Source organism: Ammospiza caudacuta, chromosome Z (assembly GCF_027887145.1).
Source record: "Ammospiza caudacuta isolate bAmmCau1 chromosome Z, bAmmCau1.pri, whole genome shotgun sequence".
NCBI lineage: Eukaryota > Metazoa > Chordata > Aves > Passeriformes > Passerellidae > Ammospiza > Ammospiza caudacuta.
The window spans coordinates 47,684,068-47,708,927 of NC_080632.1; the positions used below are offsets into that span (position 1 = coordinate 47,684,068).

Genomic DNA, 24,860 nt, shown 5'->3' on the forward strand with positions numbered 1-24,860 from the left:
ACACTGGTACAGATATTGAAACAGGTCAATGACAGGTATTCAAGGTATGGTACTAAGACAATGTCTGAATCAGATTTATTACAATTAAATCACTATTCTATTTTTTAAAATTAAAAAGATATGTTCACATTGCATCACACATTCAGTAGTTTGTTACCGCTGAGGTTTAAAATGGTTTACAAAAATGAGCTAATACTTATTATTCTAAGTGACAGACCTGACAGATGTATTTGCAATCACCTTCTGTATCTGCATACATTTCCTTTATGCAAAACGTATGTTGAATACTACGAACAACCTCTTACCTTCGTGCAAAAGAAAAGTGGGCTGAGGCACTGGGAGAGAAATTCCTAGGGCTATCTTGAGGACTGTTTCCTGTTGGAGATGATACACAAAAAATTATTATTAGATGGGTGGGGTGAAGAGAAGTCACTAAAAACATTCAAACGTATCAATGCATGCATTTCCAGTGGGTTCGAAATGAATTTCAGAATTTTTTCTTTCACAGCTGCTCTGAAAATAAATTCTGGAACAGAATCTTATTTTGACTCGTGTTTTAGTGACTGGATTTTGTAATTCATCGAGAACTGTTCATTAAGCCTTTTAATTTGAAAATTCTCAAAACAATTCGATAATTGTTTAAAGAAACCAGTACATTAGCTTGAAGAATAGGTTTTTAATGTCACAAAAAATATTGGTTTTTTAAAATATTATACAAAACAATGAAAGATAGAAAAATCATTATCAAAGATGTAGCCCATATGTGAAGTCTCTACAGCATTTTCACAGGCTTCCTGGCAATTTTTTTTTTCATGGCTCATTTTTTTCTATCTCCAAAACAAACAAGCAGACAACACACTGAACTGAACTTTTTTACCCTTACCTGCATTTTGTGAACAGGTTTCAACTTTGGAGTTTGTTACCTCTTTCTATTAGAACACCTGATCTCCTGTGGACCAGCATGAGTACAGAAAGGGAGCAGCTGCTGAGAGCTGCTCTACCCCTCTGCCTGTATAGTTAAAGGAGAAACTGTATTCCTTCCTTTAGAAGGAATAAAAATGGCCTCTAAAATAATCCCCAAACCTACAAAATACCTCTAAACATACACAAAAAACCACAAAACCCAAATAAAAAAAACCCAAACAACCCCTCCCCAAACAAAAAAAAAGCCAAAAGGATCCAATATTAAGTAGTACTGGCATACATCTAACAATCAATCTTTCCTTAAACTTTTCTTTAAAATAACTGTAGCAGCAACACATGAAAATAGAAAAAAAAAAGTAATGCATTTGTTGTAGCATTTTATTTTTGGACATAAATGAGACTGAAACAAAAGCAATTGATTAAAAAATAGCTCCTATATAGCCAGCTAGAAACAACATGAAATTTCTGAGGGGAAAATCACTACCTATGTGTGAAAAGGCCATTATAAAAAACTAAGTCCTTAAAGGGCTTCAAGTGGCCTTGACTGCTATCCAAATGTTTGAATCAACATTGCATTTATCACAGTGATATCCATAACAGACTGCATTAATTCTACATGAGAAAGCATAAACCTTGAGTGATTAGGTAGCAAACACAGTGATCAACACACATCCCCACACTACCCCCCTCCCCATTTTGTCTAGAAGCAGATGCAAGATGCTTTTTGAGCTGCACTGAGCAGCTTCTGCAGCTGCTCTTTCCACAGCCTCATGAGACATGGATTCCACTCTCACTGGCCAATACCCCCAAGTTTTTTTTAGCCATTAATCTATCATGGCAGAATTATGCCTTCCTACATTCTCTGCATCCCCTCAAGACCCCAGCTTCTTCATTACCCTTCAGACACTGCTGAGGGCCTCAATAATTTCAAGGTGGCAAGGATTTTCATTCCCTGAATGGACTGGAGCAGAGGGAATCTGAAGCCATAAATTCCCATCTTTAGCTGGGGACTAAAAAAAATTACTCTTATCTTCTATCAACTGTAAACACCGAATTACTGAGAGCGACAGTTCATTCAATTTAACAGCTAACTGGATTTCTTTTTCTGAGACCAGAAATTATTTAACAAAAATAAGCTAAAAAAAAAATAATTTAACACTGTGCAGATAAAACAGTCACAAACATTAACTGCCACACTAGAAAAACATCAGCTGTAATCTGGAGTGTGTTGTGGCTTAGGTAAGTAAAAAAGACAAAGAAGCTACCTTGAACTCTGGCAGAAGAGCATAGAATTAGCCTTAACATAGTGAGACAAACAGCTTTTGACAGGAAACAGTTTCACAAATCAGAATATGGGGCTTTGTAAACCAATTCCTTTTGTTTTGCTAGCTGAAGTTATATATGGATATAAACAAGCTTTTAACACACATCAAGGACATACTTTACTGTCCATGGGTTAAAATACACACAAAAACTTCATAAAGAAGAAAAAAATATGATTAAATAATGTAGCAATTTTATAGCTATCGGTGTGGATTTGGATTTGTGGAGTCACAATGCTGCAAACTATGTTGCTAGAATCAACACAGATCACTTCCTTACAGACAAAACCTTAAGAAGTCAAAGTCTTACTCAGGAAGAGCATCAGATCCTGTTATTAGGAAAATCAGCTTGGAAGCATTACTTGTAATAGCAAATCAGCTTCTAAAATAACAAGACTGGTGATGCCATACACATAATAGCTGGATACTAAATCCTGAAGGTTTATCTAGAAATTGTAAGAACTCAGACAAACCTGGAAACGAAGAATGAGAATACAAACCCCTAATGACTGGAGAAACAGCTAGTGCTATTACAGGTATAAGGTGTAGTATTCCAGAGGAGCAAGACAGGCTGGAAGCAGAGTCTCACATGCGACCTTCATCCATCAAGGTATTCACCCACCCATCTGCAAGTCAACACCTGGGAGACTTTCAAATAAAATCTAGTGCCAGTTACCTCTCTGTCCATATGTGCAGGGCTTGCTGATGAGTCAAAGCCTACTGTTCTTTGAAATCTGCTTGCATTGTATGCTTTAGTATCTCTATGTGATGGGGATTACTGCCCAAGTGTTTGATTTAGTAAAGTAAACTGGACTGGTGGTCAGGCATTAGACAATTAACTCCAGCATCCTCTGGGAGACACAATGAATAGGCAATTAATGTAACAAAACAATACTCTGCTTCATAACAATACACAGGGTGGCTCATTTTGCAAGTACCTATTGTTAAGAAAACTGTATCAAGACAATTAAACTGTGGTTGTTTTGCAAGTAGCTTCAAGAAATCCTGTGTCTTTGCCACTGAGGGAAGATACTTCAAATATTTTTTAAAAAGTATGTTACAGTCACTGCATATTATTAATGTACTTTTAATAGCTGTCTACCTACAAAACAACGAGTTTCAAAAGCAATGATTTTCTGTTAGTATGGAGGGACTACCAGATTAATGATAATTGTTATCCCAAATTCCTGATGGATCAAAGACAAATCCAGTTTGAATTTTTTTGAAGTGTACCACAGTACATCAGTGCTCCATTAATACAATGATGAGTTGTACATTCCTCTGTGTCAGTTCACACGGTGATGAGTCCTGACTGTGAACTGAGTAATACACAAGACATCATCCACCTGCAGTTACAGGTCTGACATTCTTACCATAAGAAACAGCATTAGTCAGTAGAACATACAGCTGGGCAGAATCTACACTAGAGGAATCATTCTGAATACTTCTGCAGGCGCTTTCCAAAAAGTGAGGAGCTCAGGCTATTTAAAAATCTGGATTGACTATACCTGAAACCAGCAAAAAACTTGCCTCAGCTATGGCAAGGAAGGTCTGTATGATCCTTAAATCCATCTACAAGAAAGCTCTACATGTTCCAACCATTAATTAAGTACTGAGAGTGCTTTTTTTACAGGATTTAATTTCTATCTGCATGTAACTTACTATTTAGAGTTTCTTCTCCTGTCCTTAAACCAGTAGATGATTTGAAATTTCCATAACCATTAACTGCACCCGAAAGAAATGCTAAATAAAAAGTTTTGTTTTAGCAAATCTGTTTTTGTAATTATACATATAACAGCAGTCAGAGTAATTGATATATTGCACGAGTTTTCTTTCAAGATCTGACATTCAGAGCCCTGCTTTATATCCCAGCTTTTAGCATTTCTATACTTCACCACAAAAACACACTATGGGGCCTTATTTATTTACAAGCATAGCTTTCTTTCCCTTAAAATATATGGTGCAAACAGCTTTGCTGATTACTATGCTTCCATGTTGCTAACTAAAGTACATCTCTCAGAATTATCTGATGCAAGCAGTGAGCCCTGACATAGTGAGACCACACTATTAACAGTCAGCATTCTACCAAATGTCAACCTAAAAGTCTGAAAAGTCCTAGAAATAGGATTACAAGAGGAGGTAAAACCTTCTTAAACTTTAATTTTGCTTTAGGGAATTGCATCATGTAATCCCACAGTGAAAGACTGATGTCTCGAGACATTTTGGGATAAATATGTGCTAAGGAAAGGGCAGGTCAGACCTTACCCTGGTCTGACAAGGCAGTGCCTGGCCCTGTACACCTCCAGCCCCCTAAAGCCTGTATCACAGAACAACAGAGATGTCACTCTCTGGCACAGTGGAGGCAATGGCCCTCTGGAGCCTCTAACCCAGCTCCTGAGTGGCCAAATGACTGGAAAACCCACCAGGGGAAAGGGCCCAGGAAGTCCAGGGGCATTTAAGGCCAAACACAAGGCCATGGCATTGTCTAGACCTCACTTCCTTGGGGAAGTTCTCCATGAACGGTGCTGGAACTCACAGGTTGGTTACTGTATGTGGGCACTTCTGTATCTTTTCTGTCTTTCCATTCTTCTCCTTCTTCTAATCACCTCTTCTTAGAATTTCTGAGTAACTTAAAATCAATCCCATTTAGTGTTTGCTAAGTTCAATGGGCCAAGTCAAATCTTTGAGAAATGATCAATGCTGACTGAATGTTACACTAGAACTTTTGCCCAAGTTCTTTGATATTCTGAAGTTGCCAGTGAAGCTGTTTTTGTTGTTTGACCTCTTGAGAATATCTTGTCAGTATTTCCCCTGTGTATGCAACTTGAGGTACATGAACAACCGTAAGTAATTTAACAACTTCATTGAGTGAGCTGTTTGGGGCCTTATACCTATTTATCCAATCTCCTAGAGAAAGTCAGGTTTGTCCCTGCCATACTTGGGTGGACAATTCTTTACGATCCCTCATGTTCCAGTATATATGACCAGCATGTGTTTCTCTTCCTACTCCATGAAGGGGAGGGAGAAAGGCAATTCTGACTGGTTTAGATTAGAATATCATCTTCCAGTCTTCCATTACTAAGGAAAGGAAGCAATATCTTTCAGTCTTATACAGAAATCTCCCACATTCTATCCCATCTGCCCTTCTCCCTGAACATGTATAACAATAAACGTATGCAGTATTCCACATGAAATCTAACCAGGACACTGTACAGTGGCATGAAATATTTTCCAAATTTAAATGAAAATTACTTTCTTTATACATCTTCTGAGATTTCATTTTCAAAGCTCCACTAGACTGGTCCTTGCAAACATCATGTTATACCGAAAATGCAGTGAGATCCTAAACTAAACTCTATAATAGGTGACTTCACAGTTTATCACAGACATTTCTGTTACAGGTCCTCCAGTATAAAATGCTGCATATTGCAATTTCATTCTTTTTTATTCAAGTCATTCACTTATTTCAAAACAGTTCCCCGATGTTATGTCATACTGGATGTCTTCCAAATTTGTGTAAGCTACAGTAATTTTTGCCATTGCCACTTATAAGAATAAAATGTTTGGCCACAAAAACAAAACCGGATGACTCGACTGATAACCTCCACTCACACTTTATAATATTCCTCATTTTAGCACAAGCCTCTTTATACCCTTAAACAATTTCCTACTTATCTTACAATTCTTGTCCTAGTCATCTCAGTGGCACCACATGGAATATTCTTAAAATACAGACAAATAAAATTTACAGCATTGTTCCTAACAGCTAAATCTTGCTCCTTCAGCAGATACAATTAATCTGTGTCTATTAATCATTAGGGGTTAGTATCAACCACATGAAGAAGCTCCTGTGACTTCTGAGGTGGGGACACCTGAATGCCCTGACTTGCTGAGATTATAATCATTCACTTTGCAGGCTGGGTGGTGCAGATGACCTGCCTACACAGCATCAGACAATCAGCTGGAAAAGCCCATTAATGACACAGGCACCAGGTACCATCCAAGCTATGCTGCAACTCTTAGCTTCCCACAATTCTCTATGTATTCAACAGCTCATGGAAAACTTAGAAGTACTTTTCAGCAGGTTTAACACCTTTCAGCCTAAATACTAAAGGCAAAGGATGTCCTCACCACTAACCTAAGGCAGTTGCTAATGAGCCTAAAGGTATTACCCAGCATGCTTTCTATTTTTGCAAGAAATAGAAACACTTTATGTAGTGAAAGCTGATACTGTGTGATCTTTACCTGGATGCATAAGGCATGGCAAAAGGCTTCAGTTGCAAACTAAAGTCTGCAGAGATCATTTCTGTCTGTAAAGTCAATCAGCTACAGGTCCTGCCTAGAGAAAAACTGATTTGTATACACTGTATTGGCAATTAACATACATTAACAGACATATTGTATCTGCTGTACATACTGTCTTTTTCGTATCTCATTTATCATCCTGAGTCTCAGACCTTACCCCATGGGCTCCCAATCCTTGGACTACCTACTGCTCTAATAACACTTTAGTGTATCCCAGAAGCTTTTATGGTCACTGTTGCTTACAAACAAATCTGCCCCTTCCCTGACAGATGCCACTCATGCACTACCTGCAGTCTGCACAATTTACTTACTTCATAAGACTGTCTCACTTGTCTCTCCCTCCCATCTGACATGAATCTGAGTATGACTGGGATAGCAAGGCTAATAGTTAAAAAACTCCATGTAAGTATTCAGTGCTTGTCCCAATCAGCTAGCATCTGTAAAGATTAACAACAAACTCCCTTGTAGGAAAAATCTTCTATTATCTCCAGAGTAAGCAATGAAAACTGTGGGGGAAGAATGGGGGGATAATTTGCCTGAGATCTCTATATTAGACTTTCTCATACGAGGCAATTATTATTACCCTAAACTTGGGCCACTGGTCCTCCTCAAAGAACTTCTATCTAAACTATAGAACAGCTGATACCTCCAGACTGTATCTGGATGAAAAACAGGACTATAAGGAAGAACACAGGTATAAAATGCAGTTGAAGAACTATGCTTACATCCAAGATGTTCGTCCTCTAAAACACAGCAATCCTATTCACATCCAATCTAGTTCAAATCCAGTTTATGACTAAACTAAAGTAGCTACTTTATGACTAGTAGTTTATGACTAGACTAAAGTAGCTACCTGAGCTCTTCAGCATATCTGAAGTAACAGCACATTGCTTCCAAAGCTGCAGCCAGACCTCTAAATGATTGGTCTGCAGATACCAAAGATGAAAATGCTCTTGAGCAAAGTCAGAGGCACTGGCAGGAGTGGTTATGCAGGAGCTCTAAGAGAGCTCCACCTTGAGATTCCAGAACACACCTTCACTCACTTTGCTACATTTGACACAGAGGACTCACAGCACTTTTCTGTCCTCAGAGATGGGAGGCCTTTGGGGAAACAAACCCAAGTAGCTTAAACTAGTGGTCCAAATAAAATAATCTCAAGTATGCCATGCAGAGTTAACTGAGAATGTATTTGGCTTGATCTCAACAAGCAATGAGGAAAAGCTTGTTAGGGAATCCAAGGGTGTCCTCACAAAGAAAGAAAAGACTCACTTCAGATGCCTCTGGGACAACAAATTCCCAACCAATGCCAACCATCTCATTAGGACTACACACAAAGCCAAGGATAACACTAAAGACTATTAAGATGATAACTAAAAGAAATTGATCCCGGGTGGATTTTCAAGAGTGTGACAATTTTGATTCCACTCAACTAGAACAGTCTAGAGTAAAGGACATGCTGATTTCAGCTGAGATAGAATTTTCTTCTTAGTCACCGGTCCAGTGCTGTGTTTGGAGCCAGCATGAGACGAACGCTGGCAGCACACCGATGCTTCAGCTGCTGCTGAGCAGTGCTCACCCTTAGCCAAGGCCCTTCAGGGTCCCATCCCTGCCAGCGACCACGTGCTCAGGGCACTGGGAGGGAGCACGGCCGGGACAGTGACCCGAGCAGCCAAAGGGATGTTCCACACCACAGAGCAGCGTGTGCAGGGTGTAAACTGCAGGCAGCTGGCCCGGAGGGGCTGGCTGCTGCTGGGGGCTGGGCTGGGCATTGGTCAGCAGCTCGTAAGCAACTGTATTGTGGGTCACTTGCTTCTCTTGGGTATGATACACCACTCTCCCCTTTTCATTACAATTGTTATTGTTGTTATTATTATCTTCAGTAGTAATATTGTATTTTTTTGTTTTGTTTCAGTTACTAAACTGTTCTAATCTCAACTCACAAATTTTACTTTTGATTTTTTTTCTAATTTTTCTATCTGCTGTAGGGGGGGATGGGCAGGTGAGCAGCTGCATGGTACTTAGCTTTTATTGCAGGTCTTTATCCTTTTGTTGTGCTTTAATCCCAGCTGGCAACTAAGATGGTAAAAACATTAAGAATCTAGTCCACTTAAATAAGAGCAACAAATGGAACTCTTTTCAGTAAGGGCAACAGCAGGCTCTCCCCAGAGATGGATAGAGCACCTGAGAGTAGGGAGTACAGGAGTGGGATCCAGCAGAAGAAAAAGCCTAACATGCAATGTGAGGAAGCTAACGATTTCTAGGATAGGTGATACTAAGAGTCCTCAATGCCTAAAGTTCCTGGCTTTCTCATCAGTTAAAATGAGTCCCTTAAAAAAGACAAGTGATGCAAGAACCAGTATTTTCTTTTGACAACCCAGTGACAAGAAATTGTGCAATGGTCTCATGAAGTTAAATCAGATGTTAGCATGCAACCTGATCCTCAGCCTGAACTCATGTGGGCAGATTGCATGAATGAAACAGAACTCTAAAAACACACAAGGAAAAATTCTCTAGAGCACATGCTCTTCAATGTCCTCCAAATTCTGCACAACCTCAAAAGAACATATTTGTCAAAAATGCATGTTATTACCACACTTCAGCCAAAAACAGACTAATGAATAAACCTGTTTGTTTTCAGTAAATGCAAGCACTGACACTTTGCTGCACATTCAGCTTGCTACATGCTCCCCAAGGACTGGGAACTTTTTTGTCTGCCTCTCCCTCTTCTACTGTTCCCCCTTCCAAAAGCACAAGTTAGTAAGAAATATTTGAAGGTTTTAGAGGATCATCTTCAGTCTCTCTGAAACTTAAGCTTGAGGTACGTGCTTCAGGCAGATGATCTGGCTGTAAAGTAAAAACTTCCAATTTAAAGAACTTTCCTAAGAGAATCTCAGCTTCAAAAAAGACCCTAAAATCATCTATAGCTGGACAGAAGATATACCAGGTTCTCTCCTTGGAGTCAAGGAGGCCTCTCTGACTTGGAGCAAATCCTCTCAGCCAAGGAGGGCCAAGAAGAACAAACCCAGCAAGCTGTACAGCACACACAGTCTCTTGTCACATCCCTCTACCACACTTTGCAAGGAAACAGGCCTTCTGTACATGCCACAACAGAGAGGAGGAAGGCAATGCAAGTGTGCAGAACCTAGTGCAGTTTAACACCTGGCAGCTCTGACAACACAGAAATCACAGGATCACTGTAAATCCAGCCTCCCAAGTCTGACATTCTCACAGATTTACAGACATTAAACACTTGAAACACTGAACTCCTACTGCCTGTGTAGAGGAAAGTACTTAGCTTACTAAATTTGCAGCTTTTTTATTTGTGCGCATTAGGATGACAGTCAGTCACAGGGATCTGATGTACAGACTTGTCTAGGCACACTAGCCAGCTGAGCTAAGATCCAATAGTTGTGTGAATATTTACTATAATTACCCATTTACAGAAACAAGCTAATAACACAGCTGGACATGCACATGCAAACATTAATCGCATACATGTGATGAGACTTACTATGAGGGTTACTAGTGCTGCTCAAGTGCCTAGCACACATGCCTTTGGAAATAGCCAAGTAAGAGAACCTACTGTATCCTGTGTAATGGGAGAAGCTGTCAGATTTCTGTAATATGCTTTTGAATAAACAGTACATACTGCTGAGTTTATGAAAAAACCACTTACACTTAATCTTTTTACTTATAGAATTGGTTTTCAACCTTCTCAGCTACTTGACAATAGCTGTGACATCAGAAATATTATTTCTCTTTTGCTGTTTGAGAAATCAATTCAAAAGATGAAGCAACTTGATGAAAGCCTAAGTCCACTGCCAGACAGAAACTTTCCACCATTTATCAAATACACAACCTATATCCAAATCCCAGGCAACATGTGCTGGTCAGCCCATACTTCAGAGTTCATCAGGCATCACTGTCCCAAGGTTTCCATTTCAAAACAGATGGTATAGTCATTTACAGCAGCAGACATGCTAGAGCAAGCATTGTTACTGCTTTCCACAAGTCAGCACAGCACAACCATGGACACTTTTTATGGCGACCACAATCTCCTCCTCCAAATGGAAATTTCTGTGTTTGGGAGATCCAGAATGGCATTCCAAACATTTCAAAATTTAATTTTCCAGTTTCAAAACAATCTGCACCATGTTTTACTTTGTTGTTTTAAATGCACTACTGACTTGAACTCTTTAAAAATTTTCATGTTGCCTGGATTCCTACTTGTGGCAGCTGCTTCTAAGAGCAAAAATCACCACCAGGTTTTCTCTAACAATGTTGCTTCCCTAAGAAAACTGGAGATACCTTAATATACTTCAAAAATTCATGTGAAGCTCTGCACCTTCTTGTTTACCCTGCAAGAATATTCACAGTCATTGATCACACAAGGATTAGTGTGGTGCTTTCACTCTGGCCTGTGGTTATTGCCAATGCACCCTCAAAAATAAAAAGACAATAAATATTTGTGTAAATGTGAGGTGATATGCTAAAAATGTTAATTAAAAATTAAGGCAATTATTATAAATTAAATATTTATTTATGGACATTCATTCAAGCTTTAAGTGTTTCAGATGTTTGAAAAGAAAAACAAAATTATCATCAATTTATTGCCATGCACAGCAATAAATACAGCAACTACAACAATAAATACAACAATAAGTACAGCAACTACCACCAAAGTGCCTGACACTATAAATCCTCGGGAGCAGAAGTTCCAGGATCAGAATGTAATACAGACTCCACTACCTACCTTATGCGGTACAAGCTATAGGAAGAGCAAAGGTAGGAGGGGGAGAAAAAAATCTACCAGAATGCAAGGTGGAGAAATAAAAAATAGTTAAATGATATTTTTGGACTGATCATAACATAGGATTTATGGATCTAAATATAAAACAGAAATTGAGACAGGATGAAATCCAACTTTTTGCTATTACAGAACAGCAGTAGTAGCATAGTTATAAAATCACCTGTATGAGCTGAGAGTGGTGAATGAGGCCGAGGCAGAGCTGGAGACTGGCTACTGCCCATCAAACTCTTCCTGTTACTTGTTCTACAGCTGTGGGCAAAAAGAGAGGAAAGAAGACATTAGCATCAGAAATACAGCATGTACCACACATGGGCGTTTTGAGATTCTGCTACTGAGTTCCTTGACTTCCCAGTTTCCTATTAAAAATCAGAGCTATTGTTGTTTTTGTAGGCATGTCCAGGAAGTCTATGATTATAATGGATAATGGCAAAACCAGAAGTTTTCAAAGAAAATACACCATGGATACTTTTCAGGCTTGCACGTTTGCTGTTCTGTGCAATGACCGGCATTTCCCTGTAGAGTCATTAACAAAATATTCTTCTCCAACTAAAGCTTATTTCTCTGCCATACACTTTTTATAAAATATAAAAATAAATATAATGTAAAACACAGTCTCAGATTTACAATCACCATTCAATGACTAAAACTATTCCTGTTATGTGAACAGTAGCTTGAAATCACATGCCAGAGAGAGTAAGACTTATCAATTTGAGAATGATGTAATAATTATAAATTTAATTCTTGAGATAAATTTCACATCTGTGCCTTTTGTCAATGGAACAGATGATAACTAAGAAGATGAATGCATTTTTTTTTACTCAAACATTTTTCATCTGCAAAGCCACTAATTTCCCATACCACAAGATCATTAAACAAAATTAAAAGTAAATTAAGACACTGATTAAACTTGGGAAAGGAGGTATTTTTCTTAAATATATCATACAGTTTTTATATATTAGGTGGCAGAAGTAGTTTCCTTCTTCCCTCATTCTACTATAACAAATATTCTCATAAACATAAATCCCCAAACTACAAACATTCATGCAGAAGGAAAATATTATCCTGAACTAAGAGACCTTAGCTGTGTATAACTGGAGTGCATATGCTAATGTTTACAGCACTGCAATCAGAATTTTTCTGTAAAGGTTTAGAAAAACTCCAAAACATCTAAAATGGAGAAAGTTTATACACAAAAGCATTTAATTATCAAAGCAGACTGCAAGAGAAGCAGATTCAGATCTTATTTGTAGACATCTCAAAAAACGAATTTTGTAACACTATGATCATCTCTCACTATGTAACAGCCAGAAACTGAGACTAATTAGTCTAGATATAGTTAAACTGAATAAAGTGCAAAAGAAAGGATGGAGTTTAACAGCATAAAGAAAAGCAGATGCAGAAGTACTCCAAAGTAATACAGAAGACAAGGAAAATAAAGAAAAATAACATAGATTAAAAGTCGAATATGAAATCAGTATAGATAGTATCTAAAAAACTCAAAAGAAGTCAAACACTAAAAGCACTCTCCCCTTCAAAAATGCTTTGTGAAGCAGCAAGAGCGGCACTTCCAAATCTCTAATAGGTCAATGCAAAGCCCATTTGCACACTGCACAAAGTTTTGCCATATTCCATAATTATTACAGTGATTTAACCTTCAAGTGTATCATTACTGCAGACCTTTTTAAGAAAAGAATGTACAAAATTATTGCAAGTTTCACATGTGGAATACTGTGAAACTTGCAATAATTTTGTACATTCTTTTCTTAAAGAGAAAAGTCAAAACTTATTTAACACATACACTGCCATTTTTAAGCCAAAAATAAAGGATGAACTTTTAAAATGTGAAATTATAAACACAAGTTTTTAGTAATCTGTCTAGATCAATTTCTACATTTTACATCACAAAACCTGAGCAAATATTCTGTATTCCATCAGACAACAAAGTCCTAATTGTTTCCCCTCTTCTCTAATTTTTTCCCAGGTAAAGAGCCATTGAATTCCTCTCTTATCAAAGAATGGTTCAAAATTTTCCTTCTGGCTTCATGCAACCTCACCATATTTTTGCCAACTTTCTTCCCTTTATCTGCTACTCTTGTTTTAAAAGTTTGAATAACTGTTTCTTTGCAATTCTCCAATCTAAAATTGAACCCAGAAAAAACTTCTGGTATTTATTAGACCTTCATTTAAAGACAGAGAGATTGCATCCCTCCATGAGGATGTGATGGTATCACTGCCAACATCTGTGATGCAGGCTGGGGCTCAGAGCATCCATGATGTGACTTAAAAGCAAGATTTTCATGACTGAAATCTGGGATTTAAAGGACCATAACAAATTCTGGCAAAAGAAAGTAATACATTTAAAGCACAAAAATTTTAGATACCCTTCACAGATTTTGCAACATGGATGATTCCTTGCACTTACTTGTCACTTGCCCTTACTTGTAGAAATTGAGACTTTTATCACTTTCACCGGTCACTTTTACACTAATACCCAAACTTTACATTTCTCAGTTGAATGTGCAATGTCTTTGACAAATTATTATCAAAAGCATCTAATTAAACTTATCTTTGGGTTTTGGGGTGTTTTCTTGGAGGCTGTATATTTTTAGCACTCTGGAGAGTATGATGGCACTACCTTCAATATCAAGATCTTACACAATGAGAAATCTTTCCCCACTGCTGCCATTTCAAGAACACATTTGCTACTTGCTCAGATATGGCTGCAGAGACAATTTATCTTCTATCATACTCAAATGAAATGTTTTACTGAGAAATAAAAAATAAAAGATATGCAGTTCTCCTCTATTTGCCGTACCAGTAAGGTAAGATGCAACTCACTGCATGGAAGGACAAATCCATTCCAGAGCTCTCGCTGTAAACTTTGTGTTTCATTTGCGCTTCACAAAGATTTTGAAACAATGTAATCCATCCTCTATAATCTGTGAAACACAATTCCTTCCCCAAAATGATGCTATTATAAAAGAGGCATTTTGTAGATGAAAAAAAATAAACTTCACGGAACCTCGATGATCTAAGCTGCCAGAACTCCACAAATGGGAAGCAGGGTAGCACAAAGGAAGTATCAAAGTATTACGTACTGAACTGTATTTAGCATTGAAGCAGCTATTTTCCTTGTACAAAAGAATCTCAGAAGTTAAAACCATTTTAAAACAAAACAGTTTTTTTCTAGATCTCTGAACACATCAACTTTCCCCTTCTATTGTTTTCACAAAACTATTCTTCTCCTATTCAAATCTGACAAGATAAACCAACTGATAAGAGGCAGCCCTGAAATAAAGCTTCTTTGTCTGCAGTAAAGTTATAGCCATGCAGGAATACTCTACAGGGATTGTAACTTAGGGAAATATAAACCTTGGTAAACCACAGAGCACTAATCCCCAAAATGCAATTCTCTAAGCCTTGAATTTCATGCTGTGATCAGGTTGCATGCAAAGAAGAGACTAGCAAGCTAGGCAGCAGGTAAGAGGCAAAGCTTAGAACACCTGAAAAAAAAAAAAAAAAAAAAAAAAAACCTTTTTACAAGATGAAAAAGAACAGGAGAGAGCACAGAAAAAAAAATCAGTCACTTTTAACAATAACTAAACTTTGGGGTGTGCAGAAAACTTGAGCAGAACAGAAAATTTACATTTGTTGCCCTTCGCCGCCTTCTCTGCCCCACAAATATCCTTCCTGGACTTTATTCCTCCTGGGTGACTACCTATCTGGAAGTCATTGACCTCACACTGTATCAGCAGTGCCTTGGACAAATGGCACTACTCCTTATCTTAGAATCCAATTCATAATTTCTTATTTGTTTCCCAAATCCACCCCCTCAAGACAGGTTCTGTCATAGCTCCTGCTCTCTGTCACTGACACTCCTGCCCACTCACTCTTCTTCTCCCTATCCTGACTTCTCAGCATGTCTCACTGTGGGGGAATTCCTCCTTCACTTCAGCTCCAGTATCATTCCCAATGCACTAACTCCAAGTCACTTCTCCAGCTGCTACAGACAATCAATGTTTCTGATGAGAAGCACTCATGATAAAACAAACAGAAGACACTACAAAGAAAGTGCTTTTGCTGAACTTCTATTGTAACAAACCCAGGGTGAACAGCAGCTGCTGAAAGATGCTATCCAGTTGCATCAAGCTTGATTACTTTGCTCCTTAAATAGCCACAATTCTTCCCATATCAGGCAAAAGCTATTTGGGTAGAAATGAGGGGAACAGACTGAAATCAACAAAGCATGAGACTCGAGTAAGAGTATGATTGTTAAAATACAACTACATTCCACAATCTCCTGAAAACATTAAACAGAATAAAATGGTGAAGCAGAAATGCAGTACTTCTAGGACAGACAATATTTTATCCAGAGCTGAAACAGGTTTCCTGATAGAGTAATCAAGAAATGGCAATAGTTGTGAAAGATATGCACTGAAATGGAAATTTCTTCCTGTGAATGAGGGCTAAAAGATGAACAAATTACTGCCAATGAAGGATAATCACTTTTATTTATTCAAAAGAAGTAGGGAAAGCAGGCTGTTCTGTCAGAGCCAGGCTTGCCAGGCTTTTCATGGGAAATATGGCATTTATAATTGATAATTATTTCATTTCACTATCCTCAATCATTGTATTTACACTTGCAATTAAGATGTATTTGGAGCCCAAGCTATTTTGACAGGTTACCACCTCTCACAGGCTATGCTGAGCACAGCACTACCCCACACCATCTTAATTATTAGTGTAACATATAGCAGTTTAGTTGTAGGCAAAGATTAGAAGGGATTTCTCCCATTCTAAAAAGAGGCTACAAACAAATGGTTTTACTTGCCAATACAAGCACAAAGAAATTAAGTTAATGCCATATCCAGAATGTGAAGCCTAACCAGATACATATGAGACACTAATAATGCAAGACCAGCCTTCCTATAAAGGCTCCAGGGATAGAAAAAGGGGTTATAATTTCTCTGGTGTTAAAACTGCATAGTTGAAAACTACCCTAGCAGGAACATACTGTCTCTAGCAAGACTTGAGATATTGTGACTTTGGTTATACAGGAAAGTTAAATTTAAGTTCTATCTCAGTTATATTTAAGTTGTTATGAAGGTAGCTAAGGTATGACTTTACAGTTATTATCTTCAGCAACACCAATACTGAAGAGTCATTGAACAGTGCACACTGAACTTAAAAAAACCCAGAACATTTGAAGTGAAGAATTTAGTTCAGTTTGTCTTGGCTATTTTGTCTGGTTGGTTCGGTTTACTTTGTTTTTAAAGAAGAAGCCTTCTACATAAAAAGCAGTTCAGTGAGTACTTCCATGTGCTCCAGAACCCAGACAAGTTCTGCGGGGATATTAAGTGGAATAAATGCAAAAACCAGCTGCCCTGAAGAGATGACGCACATCGATACTGCAAGCAGCTTCCTTGTCGAAAGTAGCCTTGAAGCTTGTATTTGATGAAGCATCTCCAGACCCAGAAAGTTAAACACAGCCCACACAGCACCAGTTCACACCTAGATTGCTTTATGCAAGGAAACAAACTGGCCAAGAATATTCCTCAAGGAATTAGAGTTACACTTTTAAAGGCTGTCAGTATTTCACATTCATATAAAATTATTATCTAGCAGTATTTTCTGATATATTTTACCTAGACTGTATGTCTGCAGATACACTCTCCAAATTTGGTATGTGTATATACATGTGCATATATGCATATACAGACACACGTTCATATTCATATGCATAAAATGTATGCATATATTTTGATAAATATATATCTATCTCTAACATTCTACCTTTACAACATTGCACATACAGTCAAATGTTCTACTTACTATGTATACTCCTGTGAGGAATTATTCTGCATCAGTCTGTAATGCACTGCAGAAAATAGGCTACTGGGATTTAAATTTTAAGTGTTGTAATGTAGGGACAGATTCAGATTTTCCTCTTTTGTATGTGAGGTTTAGTCAACTTAAGTAAAGTGAGCTTTAATCTGAAGAAACAAGAGTGCTGTCAAAACATAATGAAAACAGCACACCAAGATGCAGCTGCTGGCTGCCCTAGTTTGGTGGTCTGTCTCAAACCTTTGCAACACTACACTGAGTGGCTTTGGCTACTGGCCAGACAAACACGGGCAGTAAGCTACAAGTCCTCTCTGAATACTGAAAAACGTGCATGAAACTCCCTTCTCCCTACCATTAATACCAATTACCAGCATGCCACCATGCCATCAGAACTTCACCTTTCCTCAATCATACAAAAGAAGAGACTTTTTCTTTGTATTTTCTACAGGGAAAATAAAACATAAAATGCAATCAACTAGATGTATGATCACCTTTTCCATAGACTGCCCTAAAGGATTCAAATGCGAGCATGACAGCATCACTGCAAAAGCAGACACCAGGAAAAATCACAGAATTGTAAAAATATCTGCCAAATGTCTAAAAACCAGACCTGAGGGAGACTGACACAAAGACTACTCACACTGAGAAGGGCTTCTCAATCTCCTTTGAACCAGTCCTACAATACAAATAACAAGGTCATTATGCCTTCTCAATTGCTAGTTGGATGTGTTCAGCATCTTCAGCTTCACTGACTGCTCTCACTTTTACTCTAGTCAATTTCGATCCATAGTTTTTCTTCTTCTTGCACAGGAGAAGAAGAAAATCAGTAGTTACAAGAAATCTGAATTTCTTCTACAGATTTAAAACGGCATACTTCTGTCTGTCCTGAACTTTCCTAAACCCACTGATTCACATTTAACTCACATAATTAAATATTCATCTCTACAGTAACAAAGAAAGAGTATTAAGCTAACTACTAACTCCATAGTTGTACAATATTCATAAAATAGCTGCACAAAAGTTAATGTCTGTACTACAACCAAAGTGAGTATGCAGAGGAGGGCATACAAAAAGAATGCTCAGGATCACAAACCCCTGGGCCATTGAGCAATTCTGCTTTATTATAACCAAATTACATTTTTGCATCTTCACATCATACAACCCATTGAGAACACGATGATGGGATCATTTAAATCCCACTGTTTCTTGAATTTATAGTTTATTTTGTATTCTGAGAAGGGAAAAAAAAAACCAAGTTACCAGGTATTTCTTATCCTGCTGAGAAATTTAACTAAATTCCTTGACACAAAAATGTTATTCATTCAAAATAGAAGGGTAACTAGGAAGCTAGCACCAAATGTAGAGGAAAAACATGCAGGGCTGGCCTAAATTACTGCTAAGTATGATTACCTGCATGTTACATAATTCAGAACATGCAAAAAAATCCCCAAAACAAACAAAGAAAAAACCTACCAAAATCAAAACACCCAAATCAAACAAACAAACAACAACAAAAAAAAAGCCTAACTGAAAAAAGCCAAAATCAGTAGCCACTGTGAAGGGTTTATAATATATAAGAAGCCTTGTCTTAAAAAAAAAAGTCATACATCACACCTATTAAGATCACAGCATCACTAGTTTGGAGATGTTAACCAAATGAAGTAGTGCCTTGACTTGCACCGTAGATAATCTTGCAGAAACTGTCTGCATTGGACAGGAAATAGCTATTTACCAGAGGGCAAGCCTATCTAGGCTGCAGACAGGAGGTTCAAAAAAGAGGCCTCCTTGTGCTTTTGGGCCATACCCTACAGTTTACATTAACCCTTATCACTCCATATTCTGACTACAATTTCCTGGTGCATCTCCTGTGCTAAGAGAATGCAGGCAGACACTTCCCACCAAGTTGCAGAGGAAACGCTGGGGGCAGGATGTTTCTCACTCTGACCCACTGCTGGTTGTTAACAGCTTGGGAGAAACTGGGGGAGCAGATGGAGGTGAGTCAGGATCTTGGACACCATTTCCTCTGGAGCCACCCCTTCACCTCAGGCTGGTGTGCTGTCCGCAAGGCTGTAGCACAGACACTGTCACAGGCGATGCTTCCAGTGGCTCTGTCCCTGGTTCAGGAGCGAGCCTTGCTGCTGCCCACAACACAAGCAGTCAGACTCAGTCAAGGGACCCCCTCAGCTGAGGCACCACCATTCTACCCCCTCAATGGGAAACAGTAGGCTTTTCCACATTTACATTCAAGCAGTGAATATATGGACAACTTTTACCCAGTCAGCCCCTTCAAAAAATAACCCCAAACAAAACCAATAAACAAATGGGTCCTGTTCCAGCCATACCTCCTTTGAACAACATCCATCCAGACTCAAGGACTAACCACAGCCAACTCTCCAGAACATTTTAATACTGCCAGGGAGCCAAGCACATATCCTGAGTTTTCTGTAACTCCAGTTGAAACTGAGGCCACCAGAGTTCAGAATTTAGATAAAACATGGGAGTGTCTCCAGATTACAGACCAAAGACCTGTTTGTCCAGTTACCTACCACAGTGAAACCCTGTTCACCCTCTCTCCAGTTTTCTCATTCTGTTTTCCCCTTAGAACTACCTCCTCTGGGGCTTCTTTACTTCTTACTCACTCAGAAGAGCACTGTTCCTAACTTACCATGTATCAGGCCAGGATGATAAGCCATACAAGCCTCTTCATAACAGTAATCATGTTCCTCAAAAAGCATGGAAAGAACTTCAAGGAGTGCTTCTCTTGGCTCAAAGTGTCTGCATGGCATCAATACCCAAAACATCCCAGTGGGTTAAAGACTGTCACGTTTTGAAATTAGGTAGTTACATGCAGCCAGCCTAAAAAAGCCTACTTCCTTGGTAGATGTCTAAGAGACACTACAGAAATTACTAATCCATTTTCAGCTGGGGGAAAAAAACCCAAGAAACTATTTTGTTTGCCCTGCTTCTTGTTATGGAAGTTGTGCTTCATCTTCCTTTCAATGTCCTCTATTTGTTGGTACCCATTAAAAATTTTATGTTGCCACAGTGACTTTCACATAAAAAAAATCAGAAGCTTATTAAAACAGAAGTCTACATCACATGAAACAGTCTGCATTGCACTGTACTACAGAGACTCGCCCAGGAGAAATCAGGCAAAGTCCTAGAAATACTTTTTCCTACATTATTTCACAATATTTTTAAGATAGTTTTACGATTTTTGTTCCCCTTTGTTTTCCACACGCCTCCCCCAACTTTTTTTTCTCCAAATAGTCTTCAAGTAGTAGAGCTAAAGTAATCACATCCTAAAATTCAAGGGTAGGAGATTGGGAGCTGCTTGAAGGAGACAGATTTTACGTGGTTTTACACACTAATTCAGTAGTTCTCCTCTGGTTTAACCTCTAATTATAATTAAACTTGACTCCTTTCTCCTATAATTAAGTAGAAACAATTCATTTTTACTCGGAAGAGCAGTAAGTCCAGACAGGACAGGACTGCTTCTTTCCTTCTTTAATAAATCTGGTAGCTCCCATTCTCTCAAAACTATGAGGCTGCTTGACTAAATGTGTTGTCTTCAAACCTTTAGCAATACTACCAAAGACTTAAGAAATGAACAGCTAAGACAACGTCAGAGCAATGCACCTGACTGAAGGAAAATGATACAGCAGATAAGCAGAGTAGCAGAGGAGTCTGAATTCTTCTATTATCACAACCAGCAGGATAAGAGTCTGAATTCTTTTACTCCTTGTGCAGGCTTCCCACTTGGGCAACAAGAAAAACAAAGTAGGGAAAAGCATTTAAGGAGGATAGTCCCCAGGAGACACATGCTCCTACTAAGAACATAAAGTTACCTTTTAACCTCTGGAGAGCCAGAAGTGGGGATACACGTCTACAGAATGGAAAGCAGTAGAGTGATGAAGCACAGCTACCTACTGAGTATTTGACATGTGAGGGAAATAAGCTTCATTCTTTCCGCAGCACTGTCGCACTAATTGCTGTGGTTTATCTTCATTCTTCATCCAAACATGAGAGTTGCCAAAAATTCACAATAAATGCCTAATCTTCAACAACGCAATGTAGATTTCCATCTTTTCTTTAAGGGAATCAATCCAAGTAACAGGAAAAGTGGTCCTATTTCTCTTCCCTTCTCAGGTTTTAAAAAACACAAGAGGAAATATTATGTAACTGAAGTGTCACACTTTCTATATAAGAAATATAAACACTTTGCAATTAATATTCTGCATTGCTTTTTGTTTGCACATAAGGAGTCAGTAATGCTTAAGCAGTTAATGCACTGGACTTAAGAAAAAAAAGAAAAAAACTTTAAGAAAAATTAAAATCATTATTTAGGGCAAAATACGGGCGTTTGAAAACTATGCCCTTTACGGGTTAGGAGATTGAATATGAACAATTAAGTGGAAGGCATTCAACCTCAAAACTATGTCTGTTCCCACAAGACCTCTGGCAGCACCATCAGTGTCCCACATTTGAGTATGCACACATTGACTGCAGTTCAGAAATTCAGTTTGCAAACAAAAGACCCTCCTCTCTTTAGTGAGACCCACATTCTCTTTCCATCCCACTGACAGCTGACCAAAAGTTTTTTAATTAAATGATAATTAAGCATCTAGAAGCATTATTTTCCCAGGGGAAGGTGAAAAAAAAAATCCATTCACTGCGCCCATTCAGCTGTTGGTCTCTGTTGAGCCTGTGGCAGAGGGCATCAATTAATGCCAGCTATGGCAGCTTTCATGAAGAGGGTGTTTGTTCTGCAGGAACCAGACATCTGCAAAGTTATGCTAAAAGGTAAGTGACCAAACACTCCACAGTGTCATGATCTTGAGACACAGCTACAGATTTTTCTGCAGCCAGCAAGGTGCCATTCCCCAACAGTCTTACAGAGCAATAACAAATTAAAGTCTGTGTTGGAGTTTCCAAACACAGTGATATCCCTTTTGAAGCAAAACAATAAATAACTGTTGTAAGAAATGGGTATGTCTGATCTACCTTTTTTCCAGATTAAAACTGGGCTTATGTAACAGACATAACTACTGATCATTACTTTTCATTTAACAATGCCTCATGAGAAATTCAACAGAAAAAAAATTAAGTACGTGCTGGCACATAGTTGACACCATTTACAAATGTACATAAATTATTTCTTTTCTCCATAGATTTGTATTAGATATACAGTATCTACACTTAAAAAGTTAGCTGCGTATCTAAACTGGTACAGTCACATAAGCGATCTCCCTTCTGAAGACAAAGTTACACCACAGATAAGTCTTTTACTGGTTCAGAATTTCTCTATTAGAAAATAAAAGTTTTTATTTTAACCATGAGAATACAAACTGCCTTTTTCAACTGCAATTGTGTACTAAGTAAGCTGTGTCAGCAAGATTAACTTGAACACCACCTACAGCTCAAATTATCCTCCCTGTATAAAACCCAGCACGCAGACTAAGTCTGGAAGCAAACTTCAGCTCCACATGCCAATACAGCTACTGAGGAAGGGAACCTATTACACATGCAGATCATCACACTGCACAGTCACAGTGAGGTAACTGGAAACATCTGAATAATCTCTAGTGAAGCAATTTAAACATCTCCAGGCACAGTCACAAATGGGGATGACACAAGGCCTCTGACATCCACTTACTTTTTTTTTTTAATAGTAATGCTTAATCATCAAGCACCACAGAAGCCAGGAAAGATCAGATGATTTATGTGTTTCAGTGTGCTGTCACAGACCTGCACAATATATATATATGCACATTTATAGTATTAAAAATAGTGTGGCATGGTATTGAAAAAAGTTTCAGTGGTGTATGCTTCATGTTTCAACTGACTGGATTACTCAGTGAGGTCAGAAACAAATTATCTAGGCCATTGCAAATAAAGTACTGACAATGCATTCATGTCATGTCATCAAACATCCCTTCCTTCTGACATGCTGTGCCACTTTAGTAATCCAAGTCTCTAAATCATAAACAACTGTTCAATTTTAGAATCCCTTTAGCGAATCTAAGATAGGCTTTCTGCAGATCAAAACACCATAGTGCTGGGTTGTGACCTGTCATACAGGCTCTGAGAAAAAATAATGCATTACCCAGGGAAAGGGAAATCCTTCTCTGCAATGATATACTTCAAGCTTCCTTCCACAACTAGAACACAAAATAACTTTAAGTTTATCCACCCAGTTATGCCTAATGAAAATCCAGTGAGTGAAACTGGAAAATTAGTAGCATCATTTTAGCAAAAAACTCTAGTACATATTCAACACTAGAAGTTTCCAAGCAGAGTGAAGCATATCAACATGAATGAATCTGGCCCACAAAATCCATTTATAGTATATCTTAAAGAAGATTTCTTACTGCTAGTGAAGTTTTACAGAAAAAAATGGAATTTCCAGGATAAAGTTAGATTTCTCATTTACATCTCTCCTGACCACTTCAATGGTCAGTAAACCTTATTCTCTCATGAAAATCCAAGAACACAGAAACGCAACAACAACAACAAAAAAACCCCAGAATTAACGTGTATACTTTCTATACTAGACTTAAACCTATATATCAATACAAGAATACAGGGAAAAGGCTAAGACCATCTGAAACACATCACAGAGTATATAAGCAATTTATGAAAACAACTTTTGCATGTACTTCGCCCTGTAAAAACACTCATACAGGTAAAGGACTATTTTACTACCAAAGCAATGCACTAATTGCTCACAAACAGAAGTAGGTCACAGAAGATCAATGAAAGCAAATGTCAGTGACTCAGTGTAGAAGGAAGAAGAGAAGGAAGAAAATGAAGCAAGGATATGATTTATAGTGTGTAAACAGGTATGAGCTAATAGTGTGAAGAGGAATAATTTCAAAATGAAGATGTGTTTAATTCACCCTGATGTGTCAAGAATGAAGTATCACATAAAATGACTAGTAAAGCAACATCCACTACAGAGACAAAAAAGCAAGCAGTGGTAATTATAGTAAACATTCTAATTTTGAACACATCAGTTAACTTACTGTCCGCAGCCACAACAGCCCACAGCCCATGTGATGTAACTGCTGCAACAACTCAGTGCCACATCTAGCAGTGCTGCTGGCAGCAACCAGAGCCACCTGAGATGCTGCAGGAAATTCTGCTTGTTGAACCATGCAACACAAGACAGTTAACATCTGCTTTTAAACTTAACAGACGAAACAATATCTGCTCCAATACAAGCAGAATTGCTGACAAAGGAGAGGAAACCAAAGTCAGTGCATTGCTGCCAAGTCTTAAATTACATAATGGAGTATGTGCAGTCTTCAAGTTACATCTTCTGGATCCATACAGTGACTCAAACAGTCCAAGTTTTCAGTGTTTGAAGGTAGGGGTTTATTATTGTTGGGTTTGGTTTTTTACTTTTTGGTTTGACAGTTTTTCTTGGAAGTTCATGTTTCAAGCTGTATTTTGGCAATGGGAAGATTCAAGATCAACGGTAAGTATCTAAAACCAGACAAAATTAACTAACGCTAAACTCTACATAGAAGTAATGAATTCCAAATAAAAAGGAACACTAGCTTGCATGCATATGAAGTTGAACAGTGCAATCCAGTGTACAGTCTTTCTTCTTTACACGTCGATCTTCTCAAGAATTTTGGAAATTCTATCAT

The 24,860-nt window shown here is 38.2% G+C and overlaps 1 protein-coding gene across 1 annotated transcript in view; it reads right to left on the reverse strand.

Moving 5' to 3' along the window:
- MAST4 (microtubule associated serine/threonine kinase family member 4) overlaps window positions 1–24,860 on the reverse strand; it is a 103,057-nt gene that overhangs the window by 62,404 nt on the left and 15,793 nt on the right. The window contains exons 2-3 of the mRNA XM_058824326.1: window positions 11,522–11,610; window positions 306–375 (exon numbers count right to left, since the gene is read on the reverse strand). Of these exons, the coding sequence (XP_058680309.1) occupies window positions 306–375; window positions 11,522–11,610 (159 nt within the window). The remainder of the gene's footprint in view (window positions 1–305; window positions 376–11,521; window positions 11,611–24,860) is intronic.